The 19081-nt window shown below is 38.8% G+C and overlaps 1 protein-coding gene across 1 annotated transcript in view; it reads left to right on the plus strand.

Moving 5' to 3' along the window:
- The window catches only part of pex14 (peroxisomal biogenesis factor 14), a 58000-nt gene extending 44781 nt beyond the window's left edge, over positions 1-13219 (plus strand). The window contains exons 8-9 of the mRNA XM_068334336.1: positions 8734-8825; positions 11092-13219. Coding sequence (XP_068190437.1) covers positions 8734-8825; positions 11092-11548 — 549 coding nt within the window. The 3' untranslated portion in view covers positions 11549-13219. The remainder of the gene's footprint in view (positions 1-8733; positions 8826-11091) is intronic.
- Positions 13220-19081: the final 5862 nt, after the last annotated feature.

Genomic DNA, 19081 nt, shown 5'->3' on the forward strand with positions numbered 1-19081 from the left:
TACTAAAATCTCTTAACTCCCCCTGAGTCATAACAACTTAAGATGGACAGTCTTATTACACTCTATATCATCTGAACACAAGCTGCCAAAAAATATGGTGCATCTCATCATGGGACCATAATCTTTAACCATATTGTCATATCTCTTCCCTCTGATTTTTATAGACAGTTTTCATAATCTACTTAGTCTGATTCACCATAAGAGTTACAATTCTGAGTGATTGTTCTAAAAAATGATGTGCTGAAATGAAATGTTGCTTGCTTTTTATAACACTACTCATAAATTGCTTTATGATCTCTAGGCTCTAAAAAAAGACTCTTGAAAGAGACAATCTTAGACAATGTTTTATCTCCACAGCTTGTTAAGCACGTGGGTGTTTCACTGTAGCATCTGGATATCACAGGAAAACATATGCGCACACATCTGCTTTGGCACAAACGAGGAAGAAAAACAGGAATCTCTTCCTTGGATGAGGTTTATTAAAAACTGTCAAGTCATAGCTTCTTTTTTGCTATTTAAAGTTCTCAGCCACACAGTCTGTCTTAGCAGTGTCAAAAGCAAATCAACATATCTGTGTGCATAGTAGTGATGATTGGATTTGAGCCCATGCCAGTCACAAACAACTATCAATGTTTGGGGTTTTTTGTCAGGCAGGCTTCTAGGCCCACTTTAAACAATGAGTTCCCTCAGGCTGAAATGGATAAGAGATGTTTTTTCTTTTCATTTGTCATCTTCAAATCAAAGATTGGATTAAAAAGTTTCTTCTTCATTTGCTATGAGTGCCTTGTTGGACAGCTTAGTGTATAATAAGTATAATTCACATCAAAACACCCATTAAACAAATCATAAACTTTACTTTATAGCCTTAGTGTTAATCTTAAATTTTCCCTTTGAGCTGGCACAAGCCCCTCTGTTGTCTTAGGCCATGTGGGAAATTGGGAAATTGGTTTCAGGTCTGGCACATTTGATGGGAAACACATGTTGGTGGTGAGCTACTTATCATTCACTGTTTGCGGCTTTCGGGGTTTGACTCACCACACTGCTCAAAGTGCACCACGCTTACGAATTATACCTCTCAACAAGGAAATGTGCCTTTAACCCAAAACACATGGAGGCTTCTGTTTCCTCAGCTGCTATGTAAATATTTCTCGTAGTTTGGAAACTGCTCAATTGTGGAGCACATTTACTGTCCCTTAACTGGGGACCTCATTATGGAAGTGAGTTTACACAGACTGACTCATGTTCACATGCATGCACATACACACAAACGGCAGATTTCATTGCAGCAAATTTACAGAATTCGCGGCCTAAAACCTCTTCTTTCACTATTTTCTCAGACCTGTAATATATGATGTATATGTTATGCAAGACACCTATGTGTTCTGATGTTAAGGATATACAATATTTGCCTCAGGATGATTCACGACTGATGTTAGACAGCCAAGTCTATTTCTGCTCCATTATCGTTACAAATCTGCCTGTTAACTGTGTTTGCCCTGCTGTCTCAACTCACTGATCATTCTCTTTATTAGTGGATACTACATAGAAGATTAGAAACCGCCTCCTTACTTGCAAGAGACAAACTGCCAGTGGGAAAGTGCATAAATAGAGTGAAATCAATTGCACTGTAGCAGTGTTTCCACTCAAAAACACTCCTCTGGGAACTTCCTTTTGAAACTAATTCCATCATAAATATACATGTGTTACACGAAAACACACTGTCTGCCGGCGGAGTAACTGTGAATTAATTCGCCTTCAGACACTCTTAAACAAGGCTTGTTAAAGATCTTATCTTGTTGCTAATGGTCCACAGGCATTTATCTTCATTTAGCCAGATGCGTTGCCATCCTTCGGTGCTGCTGAGTTGATAGTCTTTTTTTCTTTGCATGTAATATTTCTCTTTTTTATTAAACACTTATTTAACCAGCGGAAAAAGGGTGACCCCTGCCAACTAATGGGTTTACCCAAGAAATATTAGATACAAGGCTTTTTAACTAGTTAAAAGAAATCTATATATAATAATAGGCCCCCTTATGGTGATGATGTCATGGGTCACACCTATTTGTGTGAGCATTTATTTAGTTTGGGTTGTTTTTCGGGCACAGCCCTTTGATCATTGCACCCGTGCAACAGAATGACTGAGTCAAGCTCCAAAGGCACACAGTCACAATCCATAAATGCATTATTTGCCTTTAGTCTTATAGAAAAGTAAGAGTTGGGCAATTAAACCCAGAAACTCACATTTAGATCCTATCACTAATCTTCCTCATGTTGGTTGATTCAATGAACACCTTTGCCTGTGGTCATGAACTGTCCTCAGGATTGCATCATATTCGTCCTCCAAACATACGTCCTACATGCAAAGTGGCTTTGTTGAGTACAAAAGTGGAGCTGACTGAACTACAAAAAGCATTAAAAAGGGCTAATTGTCTTTGAAGGCGAAATCTGAAGCAACTGGATTTCTGCTTAGATTTTAAATCCATTTCATCCAAGAAGCTTTGGCAATTCTAACTTACTGGTATGGAGTAGAGATATTTAAATCTTAGGTCACTAACACCTTTAAATATCCATACTCCATACCAGCAGGTTACAGCTGAAAATGATTCTTCAAACTGAAGTCCAGTTGTGTCAGATTCAAACATTAATGATTACATGACCTGGAGGAATGAGAATAGCATTATATTAGTAAAATTAGAAGGTCTAACTATTGTGATATTAATTTGAATGCCTGTTACCCACTCTTAATGTACATTGTCTCTTTATTTTGTCCACATCCCTGGAATCAGGAAATAGAAAGTTGAGAATCGCAAAGTTAAACATTTGGTCACTGTATTTAAAGTTAATGACAGAATACAAATCTTCTTTCAATCACACAGACACATTTAGGTTACAAAAACAAGGTTTTAGATTATTTCTTGGCCGAATGTAAATAAATAGATTCATACAGTAAAATATTTAAAACGTTTATATATAACATACACCTCACCGGCACCACATTAAATAGTATACATAAACAAGGAGTCATTGTCATGACTCATAAATTAATAGGAATAATAATAAATAATAATTATGATAATACAATGATAATCGAAAAGCAAATATTCAAATTGTACATTTTGAAGTCCTATATGGAAATGACTGGATAATTACTCTGTAAACCTGGAAATATCTTCCGGAAAATGCTTTTGTAATAAAAGCCGCCACATAATTCCAGAATTTCAATATTTTGATCAGCAGTTTGTTAAAACATCACATCTTACACACTTGTGTGGTCTATTGGATATGTGTCAACACTTGACGTGGGGCTTTTAAAATCAGCGGTGTTTTCTTTCAGACTCTCTGGTCACTGATACCTTTCCACTTTGCCTCCACCCAGGCAGCAATGCACTTATCACAAGATTCTCACACAATGGGTGTGTATGCACACACATAATGTGTCTCAGCTGAAATTCAGTCCTGGCTCAACATTTAATTAGGTTTATTCAGACTTAATAAGACATATGTCAGTGGTAGTGTTGTGTGACAACCCTTGATTTAGATATTATATGGCTGTGCTCAGTGGCTAATACATATTATGTATGTAGCAGGTGGTTAGCTATTCTACTCTAAAACCTTTTTTTGCCTAAGTGATACGGGTGTGTATGAAACCTCCTGTTTCAGTTATTTGGAGCAATGGGCTTTTTTTCTAGCAAGTCATTTAGCTCAGCTCGTAGAGCAATTAATTTTTTTCTCTATAAAATGAGAGAGAAGCCAAATCCAGCCTTATTATACAGGTGCCTTGGGAGACGAGGGATTAAGATGGTTCTAATGAGGTGACTGCTGTAATAAGAGTGTCTTCAGCAAGCCTCCAGTGCACCTCCTCTTAAAACATGACTTCTTATCAGAGAGGTTTAAGAGTTGATAAAAAAAAAAATCTTCTTCCCCTTGCTTCCTTTTCTGCCTCCCTTCATTTCTGTTCAGCCTCCCTCCTTCCACTGTAAATGAGTCTGATCCCTTTCAGATGTGATTCAATTAATTTCTCTTAGATTTAATTACAAGCAAAAGAGTCAGTTATCCCTCTACCCTCGATAGGGGGTCCACGTTCCATAACAAGCTTCCTCTGGTGTGTCAGGGGAGTCATAGTTGCAGTTTTTATTTTCATTTTTATTGTACCTTTTTTTCTTGTGTTTTTACTCTCCTCCCTCTGGTATCAACTCTCTGTCTTCCTATTTATCACATTATGTTTGTGTTTTAGTCAGAAAAAGACTGTATAGAGGGCAACTATGTACATCATCGGCTTTAACCTTTCGTGCATCAGACTTTTTCGCCTAAAAATTCCTTGTCATGATCCTTCAATGTTCAAATATTTCAACCATCTTTATAAGCTACGTCTACGAATGCAAAATTTGAGCATGTCTTTGCTTTTTTAGTCACTTTGGGAGAAAATGGGATTTTGTTTTTAAACTGTGTTCTAGACAATAAAAAGGACAGACAAATTGCCCTGGAAATTTAGTCTATTGCTTTAGTTTTATATCATTTTGGTTTTTAGCAAATGCTGCTTTCTCCATCAAAACCCCTACTCAGCATCTTATTTTCTTATTTTTGTAGGCCTTTTTCTGAAACAGAGTATCCTGCTGGTTTTGATTTCCCCCTGTATGAATTTATTCCTGTATGTATTATTCCTGTCAGGATCAATAATCAGCATTGTGTAATACAAAAATATACTCCAAGGCCACACAGAAACAACCCAGTTGTAGTCAAAACCAGCTCAATCCCATTAACCTTTACTGGCTTGCCCCAATCATCTTTAACTGGTCCGATTGTATCCACATTTCAAAATGTGTTAGTATTTAGTTTGTTAAAGATCAAATTACTCTTTTTCCTGTAATGTTTTGATCAAAACAAAACGTTTTGATATGCTTCTGCTTACACATATTGTTAAACAGAGAAGGGATCGACCCAGGTGATTGTTGAGCTGAATGAAGAGAATATTCCAGGATCACATGGAGATTCAGTACCAAGGATCCAAAAATACATACATCAATGTTTCCAATACTATAATAGATGGCAAAGCCAATTTTTCTTTATCATTTAATAAGCATACCCCTGGAAAAAAAAGTTTATTAAAAATGTTTTGATCATGAATTATTTTGAAGCAATATTTTGATAGCATTTTAGTTTCAGGTGAGTTTGATACACAGTTACAGTATATTGTCACTCTAGTTTTTTTGTTTAACTATGGATTTTATACCTTAACTTGTCAGCTGAAAATGCAACATACCTAAAGGGACACACCTTCTACATTGTACTCTTATGGTTTTATTCTTGATAATGTTGATGTTTGTCAGTCTAGCCTAGGAGTGTCTGACCACAAAGCTGTTTTTTGTTTTTTTTAATTCCTCAACCTCCTGCTCATTTGGTGTCTACTCTTTGTTTCTGTTGGCATATACACTAGAACCCTGCTCTGCTCAACACAGTCCCTATCAGCCACTTTCTTTGCACACTTATGTACATAATGGCTAAACTAAACCCTGTATATAATCCAATTCAGTCTCTTAAAAAAATTACCGTATTTTCCGCACTATAAGGTGCACCTAAAAGCCTAAAATTTTCTCAGAAATTCGTAGTGCTCCTTATAATCCGTTGCGTCATATATATGGATTAATATTCATATTAATATTGGTTAAAAACATGATCGCTCAAAAAAGGCCGCCGTCTGGCCGCCAGTCATGCCGCACTCCGCCACCAGAGGAGCCCCCTCACAAGGCACTCGGGCCTACGCCCCCTAACAACGGTAGTCAAGGGGCGTCACCGAAGTCCCGGCTCTGAGCTGCTCTCAGACGGTAGAGCAGACTGTAGGAGCACCGGTGATTACGTAGCAAAACATAAGGAACGTTCAACAATTCTATTAATGAAGTTTGACTGACTGACTGATCTCAGTATTTCCTAACTATTTGGTGTCGGAAATAACCCACTTTAAACTTAATTGGTCTTAAAAATGCCATTGTGCTGTCATCTGGAATCTGGTGACGGTCCATTCTATTAGTCTGTGGAAACACACGGAGAAACTGGCATAAAGGTGAATGAAAGACCCTCAAAGCTGAACTTAACCATTACTTTAATTACTTTTAATTTTCCCTCTTGGGGAAATTATTTTTACACATCACACTTCACATGTACATATATGTGTTAATTACACACACGGCGGTTGCAGGCCCCAGAACACAGCACACACTAGGGGCCTGCAGGCATGCAGTTAGTATAGAGAGGACATACAGAGGTACAAGGAGGCAGAATGACGGGTCACACACGAGGGTCTTGCCCCAATGAGCATCTTGTAGGGGGGACGGCACCTTGCTCAAGGGCGCCTCGGCAGTGGCTGGGAGGTGAGCTGACGCCTCCCACCGTCGGCTCACACTCCGATGGTTCTTCTGGCGGGAGCGGGATTCGAACCCCAAATGGCTGGGCGATCCTGTCTTCAAGACGTTTTTGCTCTACCGCTGAGCCACTGCCGCCCAACTTCCAGCCTTTTCTGAAATTTCAAGAGCAGAGTCACTGCTAGACAAAGGTGCCAACGGGTGTGCTGCAATTGATTTACAAATGTAGTTGATAGCTCTGGGCGGGCGGCGGAGGGGGGCATTCACTCTTGTGTATTCTGTCTGCAGCGATATGCTGTGAGATTCACGACGGTGAGACACCGACGTTAAAGTCAGTTCTAGGAGTAAAACAGCGTCACATTTGCCAGTAAATTAGCAGCCAGACATTAAAAACTAGTTAAAAAATTGTTTAGGACACACAGCAGCAAATAGCTGCACCTCACCTCCGACTGGACTACCGATCGAAACAATATTTAATTAATAAACAAAGACGGAGCTTAAATATCTGCTTCGTAACTTCAGATCAGGAAATAATCCGCTCTGTTTGCAGTGACTGCACTTGTAATGAATTTAACCAGTTTTTAATGTCAGGTTTTGTAATATGCGTGTTGACTTCTTTCTATGATGGCAAAGTGATCAAGTGATCAGGTTTCCTTGATGAAGCTCAGAATGGCTTATTGACATAACAATAGGGGCCATTCAAAGGTAGTCAGGAAGTCATGAATGCAATCATGACTGCCTGAGCAGCGCAGCTCTATCTAGTGCACGGATTGCACAACTACAGCTGCTGCAGTTTATCAATTTTTTTTAATTTTATTGTGTGCGCCTTATAATCCGGTACGCCTTATATATGAAATAAATTATAAAACAAACAAATTATTGAGGGTGCGCCCTATAGTCCAGTACGCCCTATAGTGCAGAAAATACTGTACACATTTCCTATTGTCTAACTGAAGAACACCTCAAAGAATGAATCATTTGTAGGCGTGATCAAATGACAGTCATCCGATCTTTTAGTTTTTAACAAATAGTCTACTGTAAATCAGTCAAATGTTTATCATTTTTTATCCCTTTTAGTTGACTAGAGTCTTTAGTCTTGTGCTAACGGTTTTTTCAATACATAAAAGTATGGGAAAAGTACACTAGATTTTATCAGCAGTTGGTTTTAGTATGCTCCTTAGTGTTCACCTGCTGTGGTCCACTTGCAGAGCATGCAGCATTCTTTTTATTGGTAGTTGTAACCAGTTCTGGAATTGTTTCTCCCACCATATTACAGATGATGTATTCCCAAAAAAATTGGGTAACAGAATACCATCTGGAAACATATAATGCGTTCTCAGAATTTCTTTTGCTCATTGCTCCGAATTATGACGGCTGATTAGGGTACAGAAATTCAATATCAACATTACTCATTCTCGCCAGTTTACCACTGACTTTCTTAACACTACATAATCCTACAGCCTCATATGTCATTGTCTCTAGCTCAAATGAAACAGGAGGACATACCCTTGACCTAGACAACTCTTACATGTACTGACCTCTCTTTTGGGCTGTCATAAATTTGCCTTTTGAATTTCTATTGAATTTTCTTTCTTTTTTTTCAGCAACACAGATTTTTAGAAATTCTTTTGTGTTTTTTCGTGGCATTTCACTGTTGTCATGTGTTTTGTTTTTTTTTGTTTTGGTTTTTTTTTCATTTTGTAAGAATCAAATTCATCATTTAAAGTTATTTAAGTTCTTTCTGTCAAAGTGCTACCTATCCCTGAAAAAGCGCTACCAAAGCAGATTTTTTTGCAGTAATTTGCTATTCAAATAAACTGCTGAATTATATGCTACCCCAGTTGGTGTGATAACACGCTCCTTTGATAAAGCACCTAAAGAACACATGAAAGTGTTAAGCCGGGGTCTTCCTCAATTGTTCAGGATACAAGAATTATCCAAAACACTGATCACTGGCCTAATCTGCTCGAGGTACAAAGTAAAAAATGTAAAAAATTTATTAAAAACAACATTATTTCCACTCTCTGGACCTTCTGAGCAATGGAGGCCATAAAAGTGTGAGTGTAGTTGGATTGTTTGTCGTCCATTCCGTCATCACCAGCAGCAGACACTTATGAGGTTGTTATGGTGACGAATGACCTTACTACACAAAAACATGTGGCTTTCAGCATTTGAATTTGCCTTATTTGTTTACCTTGTAACCTATTTCTCTTTCCTTAAACAAAGCCTTTTTTATATTGTTGAAACTGAGCACAGAAGAGTTGTTGAAAGACACATATTGACTTTATGCTGCAAACCTTCATTTGACCTTGACATAGCTTGTGTGTGTGTAGGAGTGACATTTCATGCGTTTTCCTGACTAATGTTTTTCCTATAGGCATCATCCTCAACCAAACAGTTTCTGGACAACCAAACAGTTGCAGAGTTGAAGGCTGAAATCGTCTCTTTGAAGGGCTTACTGCTCAGCAGGTAACAAAGTCCCCAGATCCCCATCACATGAAAAAGTGAGTGTGTGTGTGTGTGTGTGTGTGTGTGTGTGTGTGTGTGTGTGTGTGTGTGTGTGTGTGTGTGTGTGTCTGTGTCTGTGTGTGTGTGTGTGTGTGTGTGTGTGTGTGTGTGTGTGTGGTGTTTTCACGCACTTGTGAGATCCTGGATGTGGTGCATTTGAATCATTCTAGATTAATGAACAGAACAGCATCATTCATAATGTATTCAGTCTATTTATTTTGTTAGCATATCGCCAAGACTGGAGATATTTCAATAGGTTGTGACAATAATAAAGATCAGTGACTGTAGTAAATTTAGTAGTCAAGCCACAAAATAAGGGCAACACTCCACGTGTTTGTGTGGATTCTCCTCCTAACTCAAAAACATGCATTTCAGGTGAATTGGCTATTTCAAACTGACCATGTGTGTGAAATTTGTGCATGAATGGTTGTTTGTTCGTTTGTGTGGTCTTGTGCAAGGTTTACCCCACCTCTCGTTCAATTTCAGCTTGGATAGTCTCCAGTGTAAATCCTTTACTTGGATTCAGATAAGCGACTGAAAACAAGACCATTACTGAATGCCTTATCTGCAAAAAATAAGTGAATGAAAACAAAAATATTTAAGGTCAAACGGCTGCTGTCTCAGTACTATACAGTATAGTGAGCTGGAAGCCATGGTTGGATATTAGCAGGACTGGGGAAATTCCAGTCACCTGACCAGCTGATTAGCCCAGTGTCAGTGTCAGATCTGTGTTCATACAATATTAAATGGGTAAATAAAAGTAAAGCAACAGCCACTTCAACCTGCCGAGGTAGCTGCTTTTAAATTTGAGGGTATGATTTCAGCTCGTGGCACACGAAAATCAGCACAGGAAAAACAAAAAAAGATAAGGTGACGCTGAGATTTAGCACAGGTAAACAGAGGAGACAACCCCTGAAGGAAAATCCTTCTAAGCTCCAAATGACATGGTATGTCAACAAGCAAGGCACATATTGAGTGTTTAAAAAAAAAAGAAGAAGCATGGTCCAGCATCAGCAGCAAGACACAGGCAACTTCCCTATTCCTAGAATTGTCAGTGTTCCAACAATGTACAGTTTCCAGCACTGAAGTACGTGTAGTACAATATATTTAAAATGTATCAGCTAAAGAATCTGTGTTTGGGGTAAAACCTCTACGTTGGCTATGGGTTAAAATATGTTTCTGTACATTAGGTATAAGTACATATGGAGTTTTGTTGATTTTTTCAGCTCTCCAAAACAATTTCTACAATTGTCAACCATGCAGAAACACAGCCAGATCAGTGATTTTGCTAATTTCCCACCTTGGAATGAATAAATAAAATATCCTATTTCATCTTAAGGTCAAGTGGAATTTTTGTTGTGTCCTGGTCAATGAGATGGATGTTTTTGTCAGCAATTTCTTTTGTTTTTGGTCAGGGTAGAATTTGTTTTTGGTCAGGGTAGAATCTGATCTAGCAAATGATAATACTGGTATAATATACATCTTAATGTCCGCATGTTCCTTCCAGCTTTGTTCTTCAGTCTAGTCAGGTACAGCCCAGCTCAGGCAGTCCATTAGCATGCATGATTATGTATCAGTGTCTATAATGAAGCCTGAAGTAAGTGTACATCAGAAAAACCAGGGGAGGGTGAAAATTGCTTCAGAACTATCGAGTTGGGAATGTTTTATTCGTAGGTTATAATCAGTAATAATCCCTTTGTCATTTGCTTTCTTGACTTCATCCTGACTCTCTCAATGAGTTTTCTGGCAAAGGCTTGAATCACACAATCAAGTCTCTGTTTCACCATCTGTCGCCAAACGCGTTGTTCCTGTCAAAATGATCCAAATCACCTCCAAAGGTTTTTTTTAACCACCAAGAAATGCTGATCCTATTACTATTCAACATTTTCTTTTTGATCTTTAAAGGTGCAGCGGATGTAATTAAAAAAATGTCTTCTTTACCAGGTGTGATGAACATCTGGCTGTTTGGGGGTGAAAGCCATTTTCGGCGTTGTAATTATTAGATTTACATTGGGTGCTTTGTGTGGCAGCTTCCTGCTAAATACAAAATATATATGCCCTTATTTAACACCTAACTTGCAGACAATTTGTTAGTAGTATGTCAGTGGCTGCACTATACTCTATTGTGACTTTTACATTGTCTGAAATAGAAAGTTTTTCACAAAATTCTGACCCGGCCTTCTTTCTGTTTTGCACCACCCTCTCCACCTGTTATTCTTCTCCACAGGAAACAATTCCCTTCCACTCCCACTGTTCCTAAAATCCCTTCATGGCAGATTCCCCTGAAGCCAGCTTCGGTTCCTGGTTCACCATCTGTCAACAGCAGCAGCGACATCTCCCCTCTCAGTAACGAGTCAGTCAATTCCTCCCCTGTCAAAGATGGACATCACAACTCCCAGAATTTACTTAGAGGGCCCGATGGGGCTCATGATGTAAACGGAGAGTCCAGCCCTGTTAACCTCATCCCAACGCTGCCCCTGGACTTGAAGGACCAGGTCCGTATGGAGGTTCAGGGGGAAGAGAACAAAACGGAGGAGGAGGTGGAGGTTATTAACCATACAGAAGAGGATGAAGATGTAAGCATGCAGACAGAGGATCGGAGAGGTGGAGATGGACAGATTAATGAACAAGTAGACAAACTAAGGCGGCCTGAGGGTGCCAGCCATGAGAGTGAGGTTGATTAGACAACAATAAAAAGCACAAAACAGAGCTGCTCATCTCCTCATCTCTACTGATAATATTTTCTTCTGTTCCTCTCTTCTTCCACTCATTCTGTTTTTCTTTTAACTCTTTTCCATGTAACATCTTTGAGTAAAAGAGTCAGTACACATGGAAGTTCAGTTGACACAGCTAACTGAATTTACTGTTAACATCAGGTAAATTAAACCATTGCACGCTGAGACATTATTTCCCCAAGCTAGTGATAAGCAACAGTCAAATCAGAGTGACTTCAATAGACTTTATGCAGTATGACCCATTTGTTTAATCATCCATATTTTGATAAGATAATTCATTTTCTCCTTGGTTTCCTTTTCAATTGCAAGTTCCTATAAAGACCAAAAGTTCAGTTCTGCACAGAATATATCCTGTTAAGTGCAGCAGGAGGTCAGCAGTCATTTGTTTGTACTTTAATCTCAAAGTTACAGTCAGCGTCCAAAGAAGCATTAGCAGAGTTTGTCTCCCTGTTGATGGCAATAGGAAAGGACAAGCTCTTCCAGGGCTGGAGCTTTTAGCCTCTTTTATGTGTCCTTTTGCATTGGTGTCAGTCTGTCAATAATTCACAAGGCCAGCAGGATGGCATTTGGGTGAAATAAAAGCCCTGAAATTCGAGATTAGAATGTGATGACGGGCTTCGTTCCATGCCGGTGTCGGACTGCTCATATGCTAAAAGGAAAGGAAGATAAACATTTTTTTTCTACTGTTTTTTCATTGAGAGCTGAATTGAGCATCTCTGTGACTGTTTGTGCTTGGCAGAATGGGAAAGAACCCAGACTTGTCTACTGAGCTGTGTCTGTGTCTCCAGCAGGGCAGCTGATTTGGTTTGTGAAGTATGTTAATAATCAAATGATCAACAAATAACAGATGTATTAGTTCATGCACCTTGAAATGTCAAGGAGGCTAATAGCGGAAATCTAATACAGAACGCCCAGTCGCATTGTGTTGCTTTCCATGACAATCCCTCCGGTCCAAATTATGTAGGGCCTCCTACAGTGAGCAATCTTTACAAAAAATGGCACCAATATTTTGTAATTAAGATTCAGAAAGAAAGGGTTACAACAGCCGTTGCATCACTTTTTTTAACCAGTGTGAAGGTGGATCGGAGAAGTATAAAAAGGAAAGCCCCATGATTGAAAAGGAAAGTAGTAAATGAATCTTTCACATACTGAATTACTCACTCTTTCTGCAGCTAACAAGAAGAATCCATGAGAAAAATATCACCACTTAGACTCTTTTCACCTTCATCTCATTGTGTTCATGGTAACGGAGAAAAGCTAAACACTTTTCTATATGACACTCTTATCCGGCAGGTGTTTAGAAATATTAAGTCAGTTTATGTCAAAAGTGTCTAACAATGAGACACCAATGATGCAGTATCCTGTAAATGATATGTTTGTGATTTTATGTACGAAGGAATAAGCTTTTCTAAGTACTTAATCCAGAGGGGTAGGTTAGGCAGCAATGCCACTTTAGTTTCATTGATGGATCTGTTCAGTAACCTGCTGATTGCTGTGTGAATTTCTGCTCAGATTGTACATACAGTATATTATATAATAAATTTTGTGTATCTCAAGTAAAACCTTTGCTGTACTCATTCTAAATGACCACAGTGTATTCATGCTATTAAAAATGGTATTACTGGCCCAGCAGTCAGTCACTTTTCTACGGTTTCAATTTTAGTTTGAATTTGGATTGACAGTTGTCAGTTTCAAATCACAATTGAGTAAAATCTTTCTTTCTGTTTATGTCCATATAGTTTCAAAAAAAAAAAAAAGGAAATATGGTAAGACGCAGAAGTTGTGAGTGTGTTTTCATTTGAGTCATTGTGAGATTGTATTAATGTGTTTGTCTGCCTACGTTTGTTTGCAGAAGGAAGTTCCCTTACATTCATATCAAGAAAGATTTTTACTCTTTATGTAGTTGTAAATAATTTGTCACACACAAAAAATCCTACATGTTTGAAGGTTAGGTCATCCAAAGCATGTAGATTCTGATTCAGGTGTCCTCATTGTGTGTTCTATGTTAAACTGCCAAACTAATGGTAACCTATCCATATGAAGAATATACTGCTATACATCTGTCTCTAGAATCTAGATTCCACCTGTACTGAGTTTTCAGAAAGCATGACATGGCAGGGACTTTCAACTTCTTTCTGGAAATGACTAAGTGACATAGTTATTCGTTGTGACTTTTTTGTTTGTTTCTGTAGGTTGATAGTCTTTCGGTGCTGCCTGCTCAAATAAGGTTTCCTATTCTGTAGACAGAAAAAGAAGCAGGCACTGTATACTTCATTTTAAGTGCTTCATTATGAAATACATGGTTTTGAAGAATGCAGTAATGTAAAAAACTCAGAAACAAAAGTTAAACTGGCAAGACAGGAGTGCGCCAGAGTGAATGAAGACCAGAACTTCTGGAATAATGGTCTTTGGACAGATAAGTCTAAAATTGAACTATTTGGCCACCAGAACAGAGGGCATTAAACCCAATGCAGCTTTCCAGGAAAAAGACTGGTAGATGGCTACAAGAAGCATCTCACTGAAGTTACTCAGCCAACAGAGGTCTTAGATGAGCCATATTCTCATTAGGTGGTGCTTTACATTTAATTAAAATGCTATCATATTTATGTTGTACTGTATAAAATATAGAACCCATGCAAGGATACACATTGGATCAAAGAACATGAATAGTTTGTGTCCCATTTGAATCTGTTTTTGCAGCATAACAGCAAAATTTATCAAAATACAGCTTTCTCCTAATGTTTGAGCATGAATGCTGCTGTCATAAGTTTGATGGCAGTGAAGCTTAAATCATACAGTTTATCTTAATATCGATGTTTTCTACTATCTTGCCAATATAATGACTGACCAACAAGATTCTGAAAATGCCCAATTCTGTACAGGTTATCCAAAATTTTGAATTTCTGTGCTTTATCATATTCTTGAATTCAACTGTGTCTGAATGATAAGTTGCATTTCATGAATTGATGAGATGTAAACTTCATTGCTGCTCGATGCCACACCCCTTTGTCATCCATTAACTTCCCCCTGGAGTTCATGCCAACCTTAGATTTATAGTGACCAAATGTAATAAATCCACTTCTACATCATTTAGTGTCTTTGGGGAATTACGTTGCCGTCAGGAATGTACCATCTATACCTGCCTTATGTTATCATCTACATTTTAAAATGCTGAACATCCACCACATTCTGCAAACAAATTCCGAGGCTTGTTGAGGACACTTCTTGGTTGAAGTAGGTGTGCTAGCCCATAACCAGCACCTCTGGATGTGGCAGTGCAATGAGTCATTGTGTGTCCAAAGCAGCACCTTGGTTTTGACACCATTTGGCTTCCCAGTTGGGAGCCGTAACCTCATCAATCTTGCTGCTAAACGGAGAGCACTCAATATGGTAGTGTATTGACGCGCTCTGAACTCCATTGTTCACTGTAAGTCAGCACTCAGCAGGTTAGAGGGCTGAGTGTCTCCTTGGATCAATGCAAGGGTTGTTAGCCCATCTCATTCAGTCAGAGGGCTAACGTGACTACACCATTACACATCATCTCTACTCACTTAAAAGTCCTTGAGTCCTTCAATGTGATCACAATCTAGCTTTTCTTCTCTCATCTCACTGATTCAAGACAGTTCACATCCTAGCAGAGGTCCAGGTTGTGAAGTGGCAAGCTCCACTGAACACAGCTTCCATAAATCAGTCTCCAAGGGGAAGTTTCCTGAAAAAAATTTGCATAGGAAAGGTCATGGATGATGCAGGAAGAGGAGGCGTAAGAATAAAATTTGTCTCTTTTCCCTGTAAGTTAAGACGCATGTTGCATGCACCTGGGAACAATCTGATGTAATACTTGATGTGTAACAAGGCCTGTGGAACTCACTGGTTTGCTTAGCCCCTTTGGAAATATCCTTTTACTTGTCAGGAATATTTGTTTGGACTGATGTTATTGCCATCTGTAGTGAAAATATGCTAACCTTTCAATGTGTTCCCATCCAAGTCACAATTAGATTTCTCTGGTACGCTCTGTACATTTGTTAGCCGTGTTAGCAGTATTGATGCTAATGGATAGGTTGTAATATAACCAATGGGTGCCATCATAAATTTAAAGCTTTAATCTCACATTGAAATTGCTAAATATTTAATGGAAGAATCTGACTAAATGCCGGACTGGTTCATGAATTCCTATGACTTCTTGCACTACCATAAGGTTGGCATGTATGATATTCAGTGAAGTATTTTATTAATTTGGCAATGGATTTTTGTAAATTTTCATATAAAGACATCCATGTGCTCCTTTGGAAGCGTTGTTATAACCTATATGATTCTTTAAACTGTTGCAGCACAAATTCATTCTTTGTCTCATAACCAAATATTTATAAAGTTACGGACAATGTCTTCATAAACTGTGTGTTCATAAACTGTTTGACAGATTTCCAGGAAAAATTGGTAGGGTTAGATATATTACAGTCTCATTTGTTGAGAGGTATTTGTTTGCCATTTGCATCTATTATGATTCACGTATTTTGATTGATTATGAGAAACTTAATAGAGGGGTTGGGAAAGGGTGTCATTCAGGATTTTTTTTTTTTGAGTATTGCAGATTGGGACTTCCTGTTAGTCTTTGAAAATGTTTTGGTACTTTTCCTACAGGTTCAATTGACTTTATTCAACAAAAAGTCCCTTTTATTAAGTCTTTACTACCTCCTCCATTTCCTGCTGGATGGAGAGCAAAGCACAGAACTTGGAGCATGCTGATATCAGTGGCTTAAAGCTGTATTTTTTAATGCCTGTTTTGTTTTTTCCAGTTTAGAGGACACTATGTGAAATTGTTTTTGTCCGAATCACTTATTTCCCTTTGTCTTCGGTCTCATCAGAGTTTGTGTTTGTCACTCAGAATTGATTTCTAAGCCCTGCCTATGCTGCTGCTGTGTTGCTCATTTATTTCATAAATCTATCCCTTTTGTTAGGTTGTGAGTTACACATAGACACATTCTAGTCTTTATATTGTGTATTCTATAGATATACAGTATGTATACCTTATTAAATTTACAGTATGCACGACTCTTTTTTTCAGTATTGAGCTAGTTTTATTTGTAATGTGATAAAATCAATATTTTTTGCTATTTTTCTATGGCTTAGCAGGCCTAAACCTTTCTATGACAGATTCTACAACATTGTTCTTAGCTGTGAAAGGAGGTATGGGTCACCTCCAAAAGCTCTCAGTGGCAGTCTCTCTAAAAGCAGCTTACCAGCTCTGAACACTGGCTCCTTCCTGGTGAAAATGAGAACATTTGACAAGCCAAGGTCACCAGGGGGCTTTGCCTGTATAAGGCTTCAATCGCAGGGCCCACCGAACACTGCAAAGTCATAAAGCACTTTGTCATCACTTGCTATATAAACGCTCAACAATCAAGTGGGATCGCATTCCCTCCCTCCCACTCTCCCACTATGTGTGGCCTGTGTCACTTGATTTTCTCCTGGCATTGTTTCAAATCCAAATGGAGTATGGGGTACTGGAGGGTTGTTATGTGGAAGTCAGTTGGGCCTCTTTTGAACCTGAAGGAGAGCTTTATTCGCCTTATAGGCAGATAAAGGAGTGTGCTGGTGAGGGAATAGGTAGGAAAAGCAGCAGTAGAAGTCTGTTGAGAACAGGGTGGTTGAGACTGGCTGGCAGTGTTTGTGAATGATCCTATAATGAGCCATCAAGAGCATGGTGGCCATGAGAACATGAAGGGAGACAAGAGGTAGAAAAATCGAATGCCCTTGTCCTGCGCTGGTGGAGGGGAGTATTGCCATCGTGAGAAGATTGGATTATCCATAGCAAGGCCTGTCAGCCTGCTAGGGGGCCGCGGCTGTAAGAAGCACAGGGGCAACAGGTGCAGAGCCCTCCAGCATTTGTGCAAATTTCACTAATCACGAGTCCTGGCTGTGGAACACCTGAAGCATGGAGCCAAGCAGGAGATAGGGGAATGAGGAGGAGAGAAGAAAATACAAGAATCCATGCTATTGTTTATGGCTTTTATTGTTCCTAATTTTCCTTAAGTTCTGTTAGCACAGCTGTTCAACTATTTAACTCATCCATAAGCAAGTCTACAGCCATGTGAGGCAGAAATCTAAAGTAATATTGACACTTCCATTCAGTGTGATGTTTCCCCGTATGATTTCAGAGCTAATAAACAAAGGTAAAAGAAAGATCAGCTATGTAAATAATCAGTTTAGAAAAAGAGGAGGAGGTGAGTTTGGAATGATTCTTTAAGTGAGAATAGCTGGGATGAGGATTTCATCTCTGGACATGTTCACTATCTTTTCAGTGTTTCTCCAGTGCTGCTTAATGCAGTCGATCAAAGTGTCCCCACTGCATTGGTTTGTGTGCGTGTGGAGTACGAATGGCATGTAACTATCCAACCAGCCTTTTTATGTTGCGCTCCTCATCTTAAAAAAAATAGAGCGAATATGAACAATGTACACTTTTTTCCCCCATTCCTTTATATATACACACTGTATAATCTACATCACGTCACCTCTGATAGCTACAACTAAAGATATGACTTGCTTTGGTGAGCAAATGGTTCATACCCAACATCAGTCCCTATAACACGTACACATAGAAGAAACATGTAAATGCAAACAATCTCATCACTTATAAAATAAGAAGGGAAGTTTGTTCCGAATACCTTTTTCAGTGGACCCAATATTTTCAACCATCATAATCAATGCTGATGATAAACAAGGAGAGGCTGTACATTCACCAACCTCATCCTCCAAAATTGGCATGGATTGTCACAGCGAAATACAATCCACATTTTCATGCCCTTAGTGAGTAGGAGAGTGAGAGAAAAAAATAATCCCAAAATCCCTCAGTGGACACTCAATGTCTTGTTTTGGAGGGTCTGCGGTACTCACAGAATTCTTTTGGTAACAGAAACCCATATTGAATGATGGCCGTTTTCTATTATTAGCATCAGTAAAATCTTCCCAACCTTTGCTTCTTCCATGCTACAAATATCACATTGCTGATGTATTCCATATTAAATTACTGAGTTTTAACTGAGCAAGCCACTGAGTGTCTGTTATCAACAACCATAATGTGGAAGATTAGCACACACATGATGCCCACCTGTTGCCGAGCTCTGTTTTATGAAGGTCACAGCTGTGATACTGAAACCAGTCTTTTTAAAGGCTCTTGTGATTTTCACGGAGGGAGGGGGGATGTTAGTCAAGAGTCATTCAACAAAAATAAAGCTGATTGTAATACTTTAATTTTAAATGTATTGCAACAGTTGTGCAACAGTGGAACCGGTCAGAAACAATATTGTATTTCCAAATCACCTAAACTCGTTCCAACCTGCAAAACGTTTAATAATCAGCACGTATTCTTTCAAATGCCACAGTTGTCACATTTCTGTAAAGCGTAAAGCCCGTGCTATTTCAGGCCCCCCCCCCCCGCCGCAAGCTCAGTGACATAAATGCCCTTTGCATTGCAGTCTCAATAGA

Source organism: Antennarius striatus, chromosome 2, assembly GCF_040054535.1.
Source record: "Antennarius striatus isolate MH-2024 chromosome 2, ASM4005453v1, whole genome shotgun sequence".
Lineage (NCBI taxonomy): Eukaryota > Metazoa > Chordata > Actinopteri > Lophiiformes > Antennariidae > Antennarius > Antennarius striatus.